The sequence below is a fragment of the Podarcis gaigeae genome (assembly GCF_964106915.1).
Source record: "Podarcis gaigeae genome assembly, chromosome: 7".
Lineage (NCBI taxonomy): Eukaryota > Metazoa > Chordata > Lepidosauria > Squamata > Lacertidae > Podarcis > Podarcis gaigeae.
The window spans coordinates 57,474,606-57,493,474 of NC_139683.1; the positions used below are offsets into that span (position 1 = coordinate 57,474,606).

The window sequence follows — 18,869 nt, forward strand, 5'->3', positions numbered from 1 at the left end:
ACATATCACTGCTGCTATAATCTTTGCAGAGGCATTTCCTCCTGTGTGTGTGAGAAGAGGGTATTTCTGTTAGAAGACAACACTCGACAGCTGCACTTTTATAACTAGTTGAATTTTTTATTTTAAATCAATTAAAATCTGCTGCCCAATCAACTGAGAGCACTTTCTGAAAAGTCACATGAAATCAAATATCTAACCAATTAATCAGTGAAATATATCTCTTTGAAATCTTATTACCCGACTAACTGCTTGTATGGTGTAAAGACTATAGAGAAAGGAAAGGGAAGTGACGGCTCTAAAAACCCAAAAAGAGAGAGAGAAGAGGGGATCCCAAAGAAGTTATAGTAAAAAGAGAAACCAGATGAAGGAAATGAAAAAGGTATGTCAAGTGCTACCGAGTATGGCTAGACTAAGATGCACAGGAATAGCTGTGGCAGCTCTTCTACATTCTATTTTTGAGAAACTTTGCAGACTTCCCATATACGCATCCTACTGAGCCTGCATGATCAACTGTGAACTGCTGGGAAATTAAATGACTGAGTCTCCCGCACAGCTGAGCCATCTCAGCCTCCAGAGGACAGGCAGGGTTGGGGGGAACTGGCCGCAGCCTTCACAGGAAGAGCCTTAAAACAGTTCGGGAAAGGAAGGGGAACTTTTTGGAGATAGACATAATTCGCTTATCCCGAAGTGACTGATGCCTGCCTTTTGAATGGCAGCCTCCTGCTCTAGCACAAAGCAACCGTTCCACCTTCGACTTCCTTCATACTCATCCTAGCAACTCTACTAAACTCTCCCCGCCCCCGCCTCAAAAAGCAAAAGGAGCTCTGCGCGAGCTGCCCAACCGCCATAAAGTGCTCTGGGACGTGACCTCTCGCAGCCTCCATCTCACCTCGCCTTATCAGGAACATTTACGCCGCCGAGGGCCCCTTGCACCGAAACCCGCGCATCTCCTCCTCTTCCTGCGGGTGCCTGAGGGAGCAGCGCCGCCGGCGACCGACCTTCCTCCTTCCCCCCGCCCCGCGCCCCTCTTCCGGCCCCCGGCCCGCGACGCCTCCCCAGATGCAGCAGCTCGCGCCTCCGCCGTGCAGCTTTTTTGCCGCTGCTCTTTCTGAGCGGTTGGCGACAATAAGCAGGAGCGCTCGGCAGCGAGGGAATCGGCCCTGCCTATGTGACGTCACGACAGCCAGCGGCGCCTCCGTCAATGGAAGGAACCGCCCCGCGCTCCCGGCCCCGCGACTCCTGGGTCCTAGCGAGAGACGCGTCCGCGACGATTTGGAGAAGCGGGCAAGAGGAAGCGACGTCCAGTGGCGTAGTGTGGGGGTGCGGGGCGCCCGGTCGCAACATGGGGGGGGGGGGGCGCGCTCGCACTCGAGTGCTAAAATCCACGGGTTAGGGGGCGCAAATTACTTGCCTTCCCCCGTGTGCTGAGAACCCACGCTACGCCACTGGCGACGTCCCAGTTTATTTGTCTTTTTAAGAACGGGTACTTTTTTTTTTGCCCCAGTCTCTCTGCCATGCGAGTACTGGAGTGTGCTTGGTGGGATTGCTTTCCCCAAGATATGGGGAGAGGAAAAGTGTTTTTTCGCAGAGCAGCATCAAGGAAGGTGTTTCTAAAAGGCTTTTCAAATGACGTCATCCTCGCCAAAGCAACAGCAGAGAACTTGCTATTTTTAACTATTGGTAAAAAGTAATTGCTGGTCCGTTCCCCCAATCAATTATCAATTTTTTATGCACTGTATGTAAATTCTTGCCTCAAACAGGACTTGTGATGACCTTTGAAGCAGTGAACCGATGGATAATTGACTTCCGTTATTAGTAGTAGTATTTATTCCCTTCTTTATATTCAATGTTGCTTTTAACCAAAGCAGAATTCAGAGTTATAAATGCCAAAACATCAATAAAACCAGCTCTTTAAAACAGGGCTGGGGATTAGGAAACTAGTGGTCCCCCAGGTGTTGTTCTAAGTCCTTGTAGGAAATGTAAAGCTCTGGAGTGCTACTGATATTCCTCAGAGATTACTTCACAGTTACTGTTTTGTGTGCGTGTATACTCTATTCTCACATGGTTGCTGAAATGATCATATCTAAAAAGGAGGTTCCAGCTCCCAAAGAAAATCCAGGCTACAGTACAATCCCAAGTACATTTATTCAGAAGAAGAACTGAGGTCAACGGGATAACAACCTTTATGTTAATAGTAGTGATATGGCTGTGCAGAGGCACTCCTCCAAAAACCTTTGCTACTGTGGAGGCTCCTTAAGCACTTAGTAAAAGTATGGATGGCTAGGAAGTTACTGGTGGTGGAAGTCCTGCTAATGATAGCCAGTGTAAGACCACAAAACTGGAGTGTTGCAGATAGTGGAGCAGGACCATCCATGGATCAGCTGAATCCTAAACTGCTCCATTTAAAGATTAGAGGCTTGAGACAAGCTCCTCTGCTACATCAGCCTTGAGCCGGTGCAGCAAAACATAACATAATTGAATTGTAGAGTTGGAACAGACCATGAGGGACTCTCATGCAACTCAGTAAATATATATAAGAAATAGGTTACTGATATATTGATAGCAAAGTAATACCAGACACCTGAAAATGATCTAGAATGTGCCTTGTATTTTATTTTGAAGTGATCTGTGATATTTCATGCATCTCGGTTATAAGCTAAATTACCGTCAAGGGGTCAGAGAAACCTTTGTTCCATAAATAGCTTTTCTATGTCAGCTTAAGTAACAGCATATACTTCACAGTTGCTAGAGGTCACACATCTCATGTGGCAGTCATCATGCATCTTGTTCTAGCACACACTTGCTCATATCACAGCCTGACTATAATGAATCCCATGCAGTTCTTCTTAATGGCTATGATGGAAGCTAGCTTCAACCAGTCACACAGAACCGTCTACCTCCCTTTATTTTCTTTTATCAAACCGTGCATGAACAAGGAAACAATGTCCTGCTGGAACTGATTATCTGCAGGAGAGGAAGGCAGGAGATGAACCCCCAGTGAGATCCAGCACCGAGGGCCTTCTGGCGGTTCCCTCATTGTGAGAAGTGAGGTTACAGGGAACCAGGCAGAGGGCCTTCTTGGTAGTGGTGCCCGCCCTGTGGAACACCCTCCCATCAGATATCAAGGAAATAAGCAGCTATCTTATTTTTAAAAGACACCTGAAGGCAGCCTTGTTTAGGGAAGTTTTTAATATTTAATGTTGTATTGTTTTTAACACTCGATTGGGAGCTGCCCAGAGTGGCTGAGGAAACTCAGCCAGATGGGCGGGGTATAAATAATAAATTATTATTATTATTATTATGAAGAAATTAACCTTTGGCAATGCAGCAGCCTAACAAGCAGGCTTCATCCCTCAATTTCTTTTCTTTTCTTTTTTACTAAGATATCCCACCCTCTTCATTATCAAATGGCACACATCCAGCATTTCCCATCAAGCCTAATTTAACCACAAGTATTCCTGCCAGCCTTTCACCTACAATTATTTTTGCAGATTGATACAATCTGTAGAGCTGGAGCAGTGGCGTAGCGTGGGTTGTCAGCACCCAGGGCAAGGCAAGTAATTTGCGCCCCCTAACCCGTGGATTTGCGCCCCCTAACCCTAACCCCCAGATGTTGCGCCCGGTGCGGCCAGCCACCACTGCACCCCCCACACTATGCTACTGAGCTGGAGGAAGCACACGGTGGCCTCTGACACTAGCCAAGGGGCCAAAGGCTTTTGGAAAGCTGCAGTCCCTGCCCCACCACGAAGAAACTGTGGGAAGAGAAATACCATTCCATCTTCAATCACATTCCCATCTCACCTATCCTTCCATTACTATTGGATGCCATCTTCAGTTCTCACATCTCAATTGCCAAACCTCAATTTTCCCCCTTATCTTTTGTCATGTCTAACCAACATGGACAGGGGACTTTATAATTATACTACCCAGCATACTCCTGACCAAAATAAAACACAAATCATATTAAGAAAATGGCAGTCTTTGGTCTGCGGCTCAGCAATGTATGGGACTCCCTAGCTGAGCTATGATGTTCTGTGTGGCACTGGACAAGTAATTATTCCTCCCCACAGTTGCCATTTATGACATAGAAACATTTACAGTTCATACTGAATCTAGAAATGCAGTTGAGATTAATATGATAAAGTTTAAACAACACATACGCATGTAATCATCAATAATAATCTTTTTAATAATAATCTTTGTTGTCCTTGTAAATACGGATATATTCGGTCAGGTATCCGTTTATCGTTTTTTTGGATGACTCCCAGAAAGCCCAAAGAAAAGCAGTCACAATCTACAGTACTAGTATAACTTGTTCTGCCAGTTTCTCACACATATTTTCTCAGCAAATGCAAGCCATCTGTGTACTTAAGAGTGAGTAGGAACATTTGAGAGTATGTCTCAACCTTAATTATGGTTGCCAGACACTCCTTCTTTAAAGAATTCCTCATTGACAACTCCACGGAGATATGTGGCCTGCGTTTCCTTCCAAATATTATGGTCAGGATCTCAAGAACTGTGAAACCAGTTCTGCCAGTCCAGCAGGGCTTTTGACTTGTTTTCTCTAGCACCATAGTCTCCTTTCCCTGCCAGATGACAGCTAGCTATTGAAACTGAGGGGCGCCATTGAGGCTCCCAGCCTTTGTGTGTGTGCACACGCAAATGGGTGCCAACTGGGTCTTTGACCAGGGTGAAATAAAGCCTTGTTTCGCCTGGGACATGCGTAGTGCACATCTACAGTGGGGCATACACTTAAATAATGATGAAATGACCATACTTACCAGGGTTATGTCTCCTCTCCCTTGTTTTCCTGATGTTATGCACTTTCTTATTAATTAAAAAGTATTTTCTCTTTTTTATAGGAAAGTTCTCTCTTCTTGTTGTTTTTACTATATTTGATGGGGGGAGGGGGTTTATGTTCAGAGCCACGTGAGAAAGGGAATGCTATATATATATACTATATACAGTGATTTTTTTCTGGGGGGACGCATACCCCTAAACATTGTGTGAATCTAAGTTTGGCCTCATTGAGGGGCAGTATTTCAATATGAGCAGAAAAATGAGAGTACCCCTAAACATTTTTAAAGAGAGGAAAAAAACACTGCATGAATACATCCCTCAACTTGTACTATTCATTGAAACATCCAAGCTGTGCCTTGAACGTTGGAAGTTGGCAGTTGGCGGGGGAACTAAGCGCGGCCTTCCATCAACGGCTGCCGCCTGGCGACAAGGCACGCGGGCGGGTCGCTACGGGGGCGGAGGCGGGCAGGCTCAACGGCCACCACTACCCCGTCGCCGCGCAGGCGCGGGGCTGAAGGCGCGCGCCGCCGGCTCCCGCTTCTCCCACTGGCCTGCCAAACTGGCCTGCCGTTTGAGGAGGGAAGAGCGGGGAGGCGAGGGACGAGGCGGCGGCGGCGCCACCACAGCGAGGGAGGAGGAGGACAGGATGGCGGACAACGACCCTCAGAGCGCCAGGGAGCTCTCTCAGTTCGTGAGTGCTGGACGCTGCCTCGCATTTGGCAGCGCCTCTCGGGGCTGCGTGGGTTTTAGCTCGAAGGCTGCGCCTCCCTCACGAAATGTGTCGCTGCGTGGAGAGAGGGGGCGGGTCTCGTCGCTGCTTTGGCAATAAATGGGGCGTGGGGAAAATGGGGTACTACTTCTAGCGGGTCAGAGAGAAATCCAACCGTCGAAGATTTCGCCAACTTGGAGCCGCAGGGAAGGCGGTCCATTAAGGGGGGGGGGGAGTTCTTGCCTCTCAGAAAAAGGTAGCTGAAGGCAGAGAGGGCAGAAATACGGAAAGGCTTTTAAAAGGGACAACGACGACACGGTTATTCCTCTTAACTGAAGGTTTCACGTCCCACTTTGGTAGTTAATACCACTTTCAACTTTGCCTTTCCTCCAGGAAATGAGGCTATATACTTCTAATTCGCATCACAGTCCTAACCAGGAGATAATAAATATGAAGTATTCAGATAAGTGCAGGAGTCTTAAAACGATACTTTCATTTTAGTAATTAATCCTTGCCCCTGTTTCATTTTCGTACTTCACAGGCGCGTCATATAGTTTGTGCCACACAAAGAAATCTTAGCCGATTAATAATGAGTTTTAGTCAAATCGGTTCCCGTCTGTCTGCCCAAGTCAGCATACAAGACAAAGCGGTTTTAAAGGGAGAAACGGTTTGTTCTCATCTTAGACTTAGATGATGTACACATGAGCTGCAGAGGGAATGAGGACTTGTATTGCATTTCAAAATTATTAACAGTGCAATAATCTTATCATTGCAGCTTTTTAGTTGAGGAGACTGCTATATTGCATTAACTAATTAATCAACAAAAGGTTGCTGTACTAATAGCCACCAACCTATTGTTTCACTGTTCGTACACATAAATTCATATTTGTTATAGGTAACAAAAGTCGCAAGGGGAAGTGTTCCTACTTGAATTCTATATATCTTAATCACAACTGGTAGAGTAAACGTAACTTTTAAAGTATATACAATACAATCATCTTCTCTCAGCTGGATATGGGCAGGTTTTCTGTTTTTAGGATGCTGACAGGTACAGAGATACTAACTTTACAGTACACAGTTGTTGCACACTCTGCTTACAAGATTCTCATTTCCCAATAGCATGTTACATAATGGATTCATCATTGAGCTTCATTGTTCTTTTTTAATTACACATTGATAATTACAGCTTCCATGTCAAATATAAATTCTTGGTATGCCAAGCACTTATGCAATCATTTCTGCCCCCACCCCTGAGCATATTAGTAACATTCACACATAAACAGAAATGTTACACAGAAAAAATATGTTGTTGAAACAGATTGGCAGAGCAATCTCATTGTGATGGGTGGGCAGATTTAATGGTGGAAGAAGCACTGAGTTTGAGTCCCACTGGGCTTGTCATTCAGTTTTCTTTCCCAACAATTCCAGTGTTCTTGTTTTTTGTTTCATTTGGTTTTCAGTTTTGCTCCTATTGAGTCCCATGGGACAAATTCCCTACACCAGCTCCAGGGCTGGTGTAGTTTTCTTCTAATTTGGATGGTCTATCCAGGAAATGGAAACTTTGGATCCAATGCCTCATTCAATCTGCCCTCCCCCAGAGAATGAACCATCTTGCATCAGAGCACTGGTGCTGCAGAGCTGAAACCTCTGTGGCCACAACAAAGAGGTCTCAAAGAATGAAATTCTCTCTCCACATTCATAGTGAGGCATCTACAATATCATTTGCCCTTAAGAAAGCTTCTCAGTGACCATAGGACTATGCTCTTCCATTCATAATCTTACTTTTCCTCTGGGCCCCTCTATCCTTACTTTATCTAGACATCTACTGTACTGGTGTTTTAAACCACAATTTTCCTTGGTCCCTGAGCCATGGGCATAGCCAGGGTTAATTTAGGGGGGCAGACCTTGTGTTGGGGGGCAGAACCGAGTTATCTGTGATGCAATTGGTCAGTTAAGTATTTTTATTTATTTACTTGATTTAGGGGGGCAGCTGCTCCCCCTGGCTACACCCATGGGTCCCTCCATTCTTACTTTACTAGATATCTGCACTTGTTTAAAACACCCACTTTTTTCTTTCAGGATTCTTTCCTTCTCACTGTACTCAGCCTTTTCCCTCTTCCATTCCTCATCTGACTCATATGAGAGAGATAAAGGATGTGGAGCCCTAAAATATTCCATTGTATGAAGGTACTTTACGCAAACCTCTGCCAATGTTCAAAATTGCTGTCCTCTTTTGTTTCTTCCATGCATTTTACAATACCTTCCTTTAGTCAGCCTTAATAAGTAGCTAGCATTTCCTATCCCAGTGTACAAATCCAAGCCGACTATTTTTATGCCATTTTATTACAGCAAATTGAAGGACTCATTTTCCAACAGTATAAACACATTTTGCTAACCGTATCTTTTTTTCCAGGCAGAAAATCTACTACAACAGTTACAGGAAAACTTTCAAGCACTGACGGACAAATTACTTCTAAGAAATATCCTTTTCAGTTTATTTTCTAAAACTAATCACAAATTCTGCCGATTGATCACACTTTTGAAGCCATTTATGTAACCTGCTTGATTTATAATTACCAATTTTTTTTCCAAAATACTGCTTATGATTCTAAAAGTTGGATAAAAATACATTCAAATATATTGTAATAAGAATTGCTAAAAAGAAATTGTACAAATTGCCTGGAACAGTAATCAGTGATGGGAATCCAATAAATCTTATGCAAATACATAAGGGAGCCCAGTAGCTCTCATTTATTACTTCAGTCCACCAAGGGCCATTAAAGGGCCACAGAGAAGTTATACCAGTCATTTATACTGACCAATGCCTTTAAAACAAAAATCTTATGCCTACACAGAAGTAAGCTCCGTTGAATTCACCGAGCATGCATATAGGATTGCAGCCTGTTTTCTCATTCAAAACCACTCTTGACTGGCATGTCCTTCAGTTTCATGTCACTTTGAGCATTAGACTATACCTGGTGAAAGGGCAATCTGTCTTTCCACTGCTTGATTACTAAAAACAAAGAAAACAACCACAATGCTCTTTAACCTTTTATTACCAGATGAAATGGGCGAGCGCATAGATGATTTAGAGAAGCATGTTACTGGACTAATGGCACAAGCTGGGATAGAAAACACCAGTGAAGAACTAACAGTAAGATTCTGGTTTTGTTAAATAAGGTGGTATTGATAGTCATCTGTCTGTGAGTATAATATTTTTGAAACACCAGTTCAGATGAAAACACTCTCAGTGTTCTTTTTGTTTGGGCTGCATTACAGTGGTGCCTCACTAGACGAAAAGAATCTGTTCCGCGATTCTCTTTGTCTAGCGGTTTTTTCGTCTTGCGAAGCAAGCCCATTGACAGCTTAGCGGATTAGCGCTACAGCTGTCTAGCGGCTTCTAGCGATCAGCTGTTAAGCGGCTTATCAGCGGAACAGCTGATAAGTGGCTTAGCGGCTTAGGAAAAGGGTGAAAAAAGCGGGGGGAAACCGCGGGGGGACGCAAGATTTTTTCGTCTTGCGAAGCAACCCCATAGGGAAATTCGTTTTGCGAAGCACCTCCAAAACGGAAAACCCTTTCGTCTAGCGGGTTTTCCGTTTTGCGAGGCGCTCGTCTTGCGGGGCACCACTGTACATTGATTGATTGACTGATTGGTTGAAGATTAATAGCCACCCTTCAATGATACAGATTTATTGATAAAATCCTTTTCAAAACAAAATCTTTTTCTTTCTTAAAAAGACCAGCAAATAGCTCAACAGAGAAGGCTAAATCAATGATTCATTAAAAAAAAATAAAGTCATGAATACATTTTTTACAAACAAAATTTAAAGTACCTGAGCAAACTAATACATTTTATTTAGTTCGTACATGTCAAAAATCCTGAGTGTAGGACTGCGCTTCACAGAGAAGGCTCTTCCATGTCATTACCAAATTAGCATCTCCTAACAATGGAAAATGAGGGAAATCCCCCTCTGCTAATATTAAAGCATGGACAGGCTAATAGAGGTAGAAGTTAACTCAAGCCAATGAGAGAAGCAGTTATTTTAAGAGTGTATTCAACAACTGAGTACTCAAAAGTGCTTGGGTGTGGAAAAGAAGGTATGAATGCATAGTAGTTTAATTACAATGCAAATGTAGGTGAGTGCAGGGAAGACATGCAGTTACAGATAGTTCAGGGAAACTAAAATTAAGTAGATGCAGCATGTTGCAGAAGAATGGTATAGCAGATGCCTGTTTAGTATAGCTAAATATTCTGTCATAAGAATATTCTGACATTATATTGTTCTAGTACAAAAAAATTCACCAGAAAAATGTGTCTACTCATTCAATGGCATTCTTCTCATTATAAATTAGAAGAATATGTAAATGTGGAATGTGATAATGAAAGTCTATTTAGAGGCCAAATTCGGGCCTGATGGTTTCATTTTCCTAATTTTAACTCAAGCCTTGTGCTAATATTAATTTTGTACAGCATTGAAGAGGGAGACATGAAAACGACAAAAAAACTACGCTTGGAACTGAATAACTGTATGGCTATAGCGGAAGAAAAATCAAGAAGAACATGTAAAGTCACTTGCATTCATTATTTCTCTAATGAAGGTATCATTTGCTTTTAAACACTTTCGCATGAGTCAAAGTCATTATTCATCCTTGAGATCGGTGGACTACTTAAGTTTACCTGTGTGTCTAACATTGGAATCACCCCAACGAACACTGAAACCTAGTTTACTGTAACACAGATTATGTTCATGTAAGTTTCCATTGTATTTTTGCCCATGGGTTCTTATCTTTCCCTAGGGTTGTCTGCTGTGCCAGTTTTGTTGCTCAACAACTTTGGGCAAAACTAAATAAAGCTCAACAACCCTACTTTTTCTCTTGGTAGATCATACAGGGATAAATGTTACGAGCACCAGATGAGAAGAGACCATACTAAGACTAACAAAACTGGGGGGAAATTCAGAAGTTTGCAGCTCCTATGTTCCCTCCCCCCACCTCATTGGCTGACTAGTACCTGTATGAGTTGCATGTTTTGAACTCTGACCACTGCATGCCACTGGAGCACAGACCAGCCAGAACTAAATTGATTTTAATTCTCAGGATAAATTCAAGATATTAGGTGTCTTAATTATGTAAGAACCGTAACCCAGAAGCACACAAGCCCATGTCAATTTGTAACACCATTAATGATGTGAATTACACAAACAAACCTAGGAACCAGTGGCAGGTTTATAGATACACATGGAATTAGGGCCCCCTGAGGCTGAGCAGCCCCAAAATTATTAATATAATTTTTTAACTGAGAGGATACTTTTGAAACAAATAAGGAATTGTCATTGATGAATTATAGTGTTTTAGTTTTGTTTCTACAAAATGATATTTGTGTGTAGAGGCCAAACAAAATATTTCTTTTCGAAGGAAATTCCTATATATTTCCTTTCAGTAAAAACTGTAGTAAGTAAAGGTAAAGGACTCCTGGACAGTTAAGTCCAGTCAAACTTGACTATGGGGTGTGGCACTCATCTCGCTTCAGGCCGAGGGAGCTGGTGTTTGTCCAGACAGCTTTCTGGGTCATACTGTGGCCAGTATGACTAAACCACCTCTGGTGCAGCGGAACACTGACGGAAGCCAGAGCGCATGCAAATGTCGTTTAGTTTCCCGTCACAGCGGTACCTATTTATTTCCACTGGTATGCTTTCGAGCTGCTACTTTGGTAAAGCTGGGACAGAGCAATGGGAGCTCACCCCATTGCACGGATTCAAACTGCCAACTTCATAATAAGCAAGCCGAAGAGGCTCAGTGGTTTAGACCACAGCACCACCCGTGTCCCTTTACCTTTTTAAAAAACATAGCATAATTACGCTAAGAGGGAAGGAAATAAAAGAAGGGAGGAAAGTTGCATTTTTTCTTCAAAGACATCCCGGGACATGTATTTCTTTTTGGCCAGCAATGCATACTGTCTGCCTTCCAACTTTCTTGAAAAATCTATACTAGAACTGCTTTAGGCTCTGAAAGTGGAACACATAAAACACTGACTGAATTCCCTTATTACAACAATTACTTAATATTACAGTGATTAGTATCAGTTGGTGCTATGCATGTTTTCTGGTATCCATGGCACTTTAGATTCCCAGATTCTAAAGGTGAGCCTTAAACAATTGCTTGAATCCAAAATTCCTGCTCTGCAAGGCACTTTCTACTTGCTCACACAAGACAGATAATTCATTCCTATCCCTCTTATCTACAGACCTCAACACACCCTGTCCACCATCCCTAGCCATCTGGTGATAGGAGAACAGTATTTGGATCCAAGCCAATCACAAAAAATGTGCCTTGTGGGACTTATACAGTGGTACCTTGGTTCTCGAACTTAATTTGTTCTGGGAGTCTGTTTGACTCCCAAAACGGTTCAGAAACCAAGGCGCGGTTTCCAATTAGCTGCAGGAGCTTCCTGCACTCAATCGGAAGCCACGTTGGATGTTAGGCTTCCAAAAAATGTCCACAAATCGGAACACTTATTTCTGGGTTTGCGGCGTTCGGGAGCCAAGCCCTTCAAGTACCAAGGTACCACTGTACTGTATTTTTGTATTTTTATATTCTGATGAAATATGGTTTATGTTGTCTAGAGGCATTTGTTATGTTTCAACTGGACATAGCTCAATCCATTCCTATAGAAAATAATAGTTTTATAAAAATAATATTCTGAAAAATGTAAGATTCAAAACACTTTATGTGTAAAAGACATACTTTATTTCTAACATCAAGTAAGGTTTTTTTGCATAAAAAATAAGGTAAAATATTTACATAAATTCAAATATATATTCACAATGGAGACGAAAGCAAGAAGGAACACTTTATACAAAGTTTTGAGTTTACGAAGCTCCAGAAGTAGACTTGTAGTAAAATGATCAAATGATCAATATCTGTATTTGGTTGAGTAGTCCTTGGGTGATACAACAAGACCTCTACCTTTACGTGCTCCTCTATAAACTGTTTCTATGATGTCAATCATCTCTTGTTTGTCCTCCATTGCCCAGTTAATTTTGTTGTTGTTACCAGTGCCTAAATCAATCATTATATGCTTGTTTCTTTAAGAAAGGAAAGAAAAATGGGGAAGGATATTATTAATATATTATAGTTACATAGTATTTCATGTAGCCCCCATGTTCTGCAATATATACTCCTCCCTATCTCCATCTACATTTGGGCAGGATGGAGTGATTTACTTTAATGTATATTTCCTTTATACTAAAACTAGATTAGATTAATGGGGTTGTATCCAGTGCTGTACCAGTGGTATTCAACAGAAATTTGTAGTATTACAGACATCAATAAAGTTACTCTATTCTGCAGCTTATTTAGTTGCACTACATGACACAAATAAACAGATTCAGTCAAAAATTAGAGAAAGCCTGGAAAACACTTATCAGCTGAAAATATACAAGTTATAGTATACCTGAAGAAAAACATGACTGTACAGGGATCGTACAGTTCATACATCTTGTTGAAGTCTGGCACTTCGGTGATATCCACAAGATAAATAACAGCAAAATTTTTCACCTATGGGAGAGGAATGTGTGTTTAGAACATACTATGTTCTAAACATTAATTGTAAGCAAAATAGCTTCACAATACAGTGTTACCTCGGGTTACAGACGCTTCAAGTTATGTGATTTCGGGTTGCGCACCGTGCCGGACCCGGAAGTACTGGAACGGGTTACTTCTGGGTTTCGGCAGTCACGCATGCAAAGTGCTAAATCACGCTTTGTGCATGTGCAGAAGCACCAAAACACAACCCACGCGTGTTCAGTAGTGGTGCTGCGGGTTGCTAACATGCCTCCCGCACGGATCATGTTCACAACCCAAGGTTCCACTGTATTGAAGTTTGCAGAGAAACAGGCTCACTGGGATTTGCTTCCCAAAGGATACAAGTGTTTCCAATTTTGTTTCAAAACGAAAGACACACATAACAAGAACTGAAACACAGAATACGGTTTTATATTTTAGATATGTTCAGGTCCGATTCATTTGCACTATACCCAGTAGCGGCCAGAATTCAACGTTTGTTCTTCTGCAAGCTTTAGGAAATCTCAAGTTGTTCAGTATTAATTTTGCACATAATCTTCATTAGTTTACAGCTCCCACCCAATGTAATAGGTCATACTGATACTGTGGCATTGATGATTGAAACAGCTTAATTTTTAAAAAAATACACTGTTCTGCAATTGCCAATGAGTTTAACACTTCAGATATATTTTACTAGCATATAAGAGATTTGGGAAGGAAGAAAAACAAGAAGGTCAGGGTTGCCAGTGTGGTGTCTGTGGGCCACAGTGTACCCACCAGTATCTCCTATAAGACCCACAAAAAGTCTCAGTAAATATCCCTTCAAAAATTCACAATACAAGAAACTTTGCTGTTTCTGCTCAGTTCCTGTTTACCTCTCCTATATTAGACACACACCTGTAAACACATCCATATTTCATTGGATGCCAGGACTGGATACAAAAAGGTTCAAAAAGGGGTGAGGGGCTGCCAGCTCTGCAGGAAAAGGGTGACATAACTGGGCTCCTGAGCCTCACGGGGGGCCACAGAAATAATGTAGTTGGTAAAGGGAGCCTGACGAGGGCCTGCTCGCCATAAGAAATAAATCAGCCTCACACCAATGATATATTGAATAGGCCTAGCCAGCAATAACTGAGCTGAACTGAGCTGAACAGAACTGATCAGGCCCCGAGCATGCTCAAACTGCTGCGGCCTAGCATTTTATTATTTCACAGAACATTGTATCAACTCAACAGTAAAAGACAATGCCATATAAGGAAAATCACACCACTATCAGGGCAGGCTGTGTAGACCAATCACAGGCCAGCATGGGGTGTCCACGCGCTGATCATGCTCAACACAGCCTGCCCTGTCAAAAGGTCATGCTGTAGTACATTTCTACCCGTGCGCCCATTTTCCCTATAGGTAAACCAACCATATTCCCACAGGAGCCGTGGACCCAAAAAGGTTGACAACCTTTGCAACACACTAATATACACATAAACCTGTAAGAACCTATGCATAAGTATCTATTTTTAATACAGTGGAATATATGTTTCTTAAGGCACTTATAACCCTACTGCAAGACTTAGAGAATTCTGAAAATGTAAAAATATTTGACCCTTGTGTTAGTATTAAAACCCTAAAACATGATGCCAAACCCTCAATGCTCAAAGACCAGGAAATGAAAAGTCTCATTATGCCAAGGAGTTCATTTTTGATTTTGAATGCTAGAGACAGAGAGACCCCATTCCGCTTACAAAACAGTAATTTCCAAAATGGTTTTACAATCAATCCATCTCCCAGGGACTATGGGAATTGTAGCTTTGTAAGGGAATAGGGGTCTAGCAGCTCTCAGCTCCTTTGACAAACTAATTCTAAGGGTCCTTTGGGGGAATCTATGACTGTTTAAAATGGTATTTTAATGTTTAGTGATGATGGGGTCAGATATGCAGCTCATAAGAACAGAAGTAGACCAATATTCTTAAAAGCCTTTTTCTTTAGCGGCACATATTGGCAAACTTTTTGTTTTGCTGGACCTGACAGGAAGTCACTGTTGTCCAAAACACGTATGTTAACTTTTACACCCCAGAACTGCATGGTTATATTGGAAATAATGCATAGTGTATCAGAGAAGGAGCATAAACAGTGGAAGAACAAGCTACACTTACTGGAAATTCTAAGATAGTGACCAGCATGGAAACTGGAAACTTCAGTGCACACTGTCAACTAAATTTTCTCCCAGTGCAGAATATAACTGTAGCATAACAATAGGTTTGCATGATGGTTCTAGTGTAAATATGCAGTACAACTGATTACTCACTCTTTGTACAGCAGTGATATCCGAACAGGACTTGTAAGCAAGAAGATGAGGAAGGATCACCCTCTTTAATCTGCTATTTCTGCAGAGGGAGATGTTCAAATACAAAGTTACATTGTTCTTTTTCCCCCAAGTAAAATTTAACTGCCAATATGCTTGCCAAGTTACTAGTTTTTCAACTACAGTAGATGCTTGGGTTCCGAACGTAATCCGTGCGGGATGCACATTTGCAACCCGCAGCAGCGTGTCTGCGCACGCGTGGGTTCCGATTCAGCACTTCTGTGCGTGCGCAAAACGTGATTTAGCACTTCTGCGCATGCGCGACTGCAGAAACCCAGAAGTAACCCATTCCAGTACTTCCGGTACTTTCTTTTATTGCTCAGAAGCAGTAATACAAGCAATTGGATTGCCTTTCAGGTTGTTTTCATAACAGTTTGAATTCTATGCTGTTATTAATAGCATATGTATAAATTTTATTATTTTCATTTTCACAAAAACTTCTGCAATGCAATTTTATATAAGGTTAGATCCAAAGGTGCCCTTCATGTGACAGAAAGAGTCCTATTTTAATTCAGCCCCCAAAACTTCTGCAACTACCTTTAGCATATTTGCTGCTTTAAAATATATGCTAAACCTCCCTCATCTACCACCTATCCAAGTACCAGTAAATTCTTTACAATGGTATAGAACACTGTTTTTCAAACTATGTTCCAATAATGCAGAGGTTCCTGGAAGCTTATTGGGGGCTTGAAGGCATTCTTAATATCAGCACCCAAACTGTGGAATGCCCTTCTTTCCCAGATCCAACTGGTGCTGAAACTGATAGATTTTCAGCATCAGTTAAAAACATACCTATTTGCCCAGGTTTTTTGCTAAACTGGTATACAGTTGTGTAGCCTGCTCTCAGTGACTTATCAATCTGTTGTGATTAAGAATTTTTAGCATTTTATTTGTTTTATGAAAATGATTTCATTGTGAGTGGTGTGTTTATTTTGTATATTGTAAACCATTCTGGAATTATTTTTAATGATAAACAGGTTAGAATAGAATATTAAGATCAGCATTAGGTCTACCCTAAACTATGGATTGCAAATCCCTATCAATCTTCCTCTCTGATATAAAGCTGTGGGAAAATTAGGGTTCCATTCTATGATATAATTTCAATTAACATGATGCAATAGTCAGATCTGAAAGGCTTATCCAGGCCTTTACATGAGGTAGTTAAACCCCTAGAACTTTCTTCAATAATGCAGGAGTGCTGCAGCAGATAGGTAAAGAGCAAGCTTCCTCAAACTCGGCCCTCCAGATGTTTTTTAGGCCTACAACTCCCATGATCCCTAGTTAGCAGGACCAGTAGTCAGGGATGATGGGAATTGTAGTCTCAAAAAACATCTGAAGGGCTGAGGTTGAGGAAGCCTGGTAAAGAGTTTTTTAGTAGAAAAGCTGATTTAGAAACAATTACTCCACAGTAAAAAAACAGTTAACAAACAAAATTAAAGGACCACAGCTGCATAAAACAAACGAATGGCAATATAACATTGAAGAAATACAAGAACTTTGCCTTGTTCTGCCTCCTTTTGTGATTCCAATTCAAATTCATTCATTGCAACCAGAAAGATTACAAGTTTAGGAAAGTCAGTAACTTTTGTATTCTGGAAAGAACCAATATAATTTTTTATTATAGCATAATATAAACTTTCCTTTGCTCCCCTCCCTTGTGTCGCTCCCACAAAATTGTGCTCCAGGGGGTTGGAAGACCCTCAGGCAGGTTTCAGGAGTGCTACAGAGGGCAGAGAGGAAGTCTTGTGATACAAGAGTCTACTCACATGACTCTGGATGTTTGCAACCTTTACTGAAAAAAAATATTTTACATAAAAACCATGCAGTTCAGTTGTTCCTTCTGAGATAAAAATGTAAATGAAATAATTGGCATGTTTTCTCATAAGCTTATGTTCTTGGTTTAATATATAAATATGGATTAAATGGATACAATACAATATTAATAAAAATGAAATACCTTCTCAGCAATACTATATAAAACTTCATCCATTTTCATACATGTTGGATCCCAGTCATGCCCAAAACGAATGACCACCACACGGTCTTCTTCTGAAAGAATGGCCTGGTCTACTTGCCAGCCATTGTGTAAATGTGGAAGCATATACGACATTTTCAAAATATGTGTAAGACCTGTGGGAGAAAACAGAACAAGACAATAATTTACAGTTCAGGTTCACTGTGCTCAATGTTACAGGAAAAGGTTTGATTCAAGACAAAGCAATTTGTTAGATTTTGACTGGTAAATTCATGAAGTGAATTCTTGTGTAAGGCAAGCAAATTGTTATATATTTAGTTTACCCTGTTATTCCAGCCAAGGTTAAGCTACCATAGCAGACTGCATAGTCAGTGGTGCGACATAATTAGGGATGTGTTGATGGGGGAGGTCAATTATTCTGGTCCATGACAGTTGGTAATAAGTTCAGATTGTTCTCTCCAAAAGGAAGGAACAGAAGAACTTACAGGTGTCTTTGGGGTCTGGCTGGGATCAGCCAAAAGAAAAGGGCATTAAAGGTTAATGTGAAGTTCTAAATCAGACATGTTCAACAGGTCGAATGCAATCTACTGGTTGATCACTGGGTGTTCCTGATCACTGGGTGTTCCTGATCCTAGTCGATCTTTGGACCCCTAGCGATCTCTATTTTTTAAAAAAGGGTAGATCACTGCCAGTTGTGTTTTTTTTTTTTAATACTGTCAGTAGATCACAGTCTCTTGGGAGTTGGATGTGCCTGCTCTAAATGACCTGGAACCAAAAAGATAGACAGGACTGTATGATACACCCCAAATATCAATATCATTTTTAAGAGTCCCTTAAATTGAAGGCTAAACCGTCAGTTACCCTAGGATAAGGGCATTTTCGTGTTTTGTGCCCTGATCTGTAACACCTTCCCCTGACATCGAGCCTGATCTCCTTCTAAGGTGAAGTGAATATCATATGCCCAGGCCTTTTGAAACCATTTTATCTTACATCCTCTTAGTCAAGTCCTCTTCCCTCATGTTCCAGCTGCTCTCCTGTCTGTTCAGGTTTTGTTATATATACAATGATTGTTCTGGCACTTCCAAGAGCCGTTCTGCACGTTTTCAAGCCGCAGAGCAACATATAAACGCGGCCAAATAGGGTAGCGTCGTCTTTACCAGGGCTATGCCACGGGCTGTGAGATAAGAGTGGAGTAAGGAAAGCCGAGGCCGGTTTAAGGTTCCGTGGGATTCTGCAAACCCCAAGGGATGGGGAGCTTGCGGCCCTCCTAACACTGCTGAACTCCTCCGTCTCCCGACCGTTCACCCGCCCGCGGACTCCAGATAACAGCCACTCACCGAACGCAAAGGAATAACGGCTGCAACGGCTCCCCACAGTCGCCTCGAAGGACACGTGCGCGCTCGCGACGACCGGCGGCCGCCGAACTCAGAGGCCGGGCGGGGGGCGGGGTGGGGGCGGGTAA

At 41.9% G+C, this 18,869-nt stretch overlaps 3 protein-coding genes across 9 annotated transcripts in view; 1 reads left to right on the forward strand and 2 right to left on the reverse strand.

The window, feature by feature from the left end:
• Positions 1-1,170, reverse strand: part of SLC66A2 (solute carrier family 66 member 2) — a 54,953-nt gene extending 53,783 nt beyond the window's left edge. Inside the window, exons 1-2 of one of the 4 annotated variants that reach the window (XM_083747054.1) lie at positions 890-1,163; positions 3-41 (exon numbers count right to left, since the gene is read on the reverse strand). The gene's annotated coding sequence lies outside the window, so the exon portion shown is untranslated. Of the gene's footprint in view, positions 1-2; positions 42-889 lie in introns of all 4 variants that reach the window. The other 3 variants (XM_083747055.1, XM_083747056.1, XM_083747057.1) reach the window with 3 other exon arrangements.
• A 3,862-nt stretch (positions 1,171-5,032) lies between these two features.
• Positions 5,033-12,515, forward strand: HSBP1L1 (heat shock factor binding protein 1 like 1). 2 transcript variants are annotated; one of them, XR_014566216.1, is made up of 5 exons: positions 5,033-5,491; positions 7,923-7,989; positions 8,569-8,663; positions 9,982-10,109; positions 10,393-12,515. XR_014566216.1 is itself a non-coding variant. In XM_083747078.1 (4 exons), exons 1-4 carry the CDS (start codon positions 5,048-5,050, stop codon positions 9,985-9,987), a joined length of 612 nt encoding a protein of 203 aa, XP_083603204.1. In that variant the 5' UTR covers positions 5,033-5,047; the 3' UTR covers positions 9,988-10,127. The 2 variants fall into 2 exon arrangements, 1 of the variants encoding a protein (XP_083603204.1); XM_083747078.1 differs by lacking the exon at positions 10,393-12,515 and having other exon boundaries at positions 9,982-10,127.
• On the reverse strand, positions 12,235-18,855 carry TXNL4A (thioredoxin like 4A). Of its 3 annotated transcripts, XM_083747085.1 has the most exons (5): positions 18,398-18,742; positions 17,390-17,562; positions 15,376-15,454; positions 12,964-13,067; positions 12,235-12,595 (listed from the first exon to the last, which is right to left on the reverse strand). In XM_083747085.1, exons 2-5 carry the CDS (start codon positions 17,416-17,418, stop codon positions 12,424-12,426), a joined length of 384 nt encoding a protein of 127 aa, XP_083603211.1. In that variant the 5' UTR covers positions 17,419-17,562; positions 18,398-18,742; the 3' UTR covers positions 12,235-12,423. The 3 variants fall into 3 exon arrangements, with proteins under 3 accessions (XP_083603211.1, XP_083603209.1, XP_083603210.1); XM_083747083.1 differs by lacking the exons at positions 15,376-15,454; positions 18,398-18,742 and adding an exon at positions 18,745-18,855; XM_083747084.1 differs by lacking the exon at positions 15,376-15,454 and having other exon boundaries at positions 18,398-18,723.
• Positions 18,856-18,869: the final 14 nt, after the last annotated feature.

Coding starts and splice junctions, on each gene's coding strand:
- HSBP1L1 (XM_083747078.1), top strand. CDS start 5,048: ATGAGCAGAAAAATGAGAGTACCCCTAAACATTTTTAAAGAGAGGAAA. Junction 5,492..7,922: donor CCAGGGAGCTCTCTCAGTTC/GTGAGTGCTGGA, acceptor CTTTTTTTCCAG/GCAGAAAATCTACTACAACA. Junction 7,990..8,568: donor GGACAAATTACTTCTAAGAA/ATATCCTTTTCA, acceptor ACCTTTTATTAC/CAGATGAAATGGGCGAGCGC.
- TXNL4A (XM_083747083.1), bottom strand. CDS start 17,542: ATGTCGTATATGCTTCCACATTTACACAATGGCTGGCAAGTAGACCAG. Junction 13,068..17,389: donor TATATAGTATTGCTGAGAAG/GTATTTCATTTT, acceptor CCTCTCCCATAG/GTGAAAAATTTTGCTGTTAT. Junction 12,596..12,963: donor ACAGTCATGTTTTTCTTCAG/GTATACTATAAC, acceptor CCTTTCTTAAAG/AAACAAGCATATAATGATTG.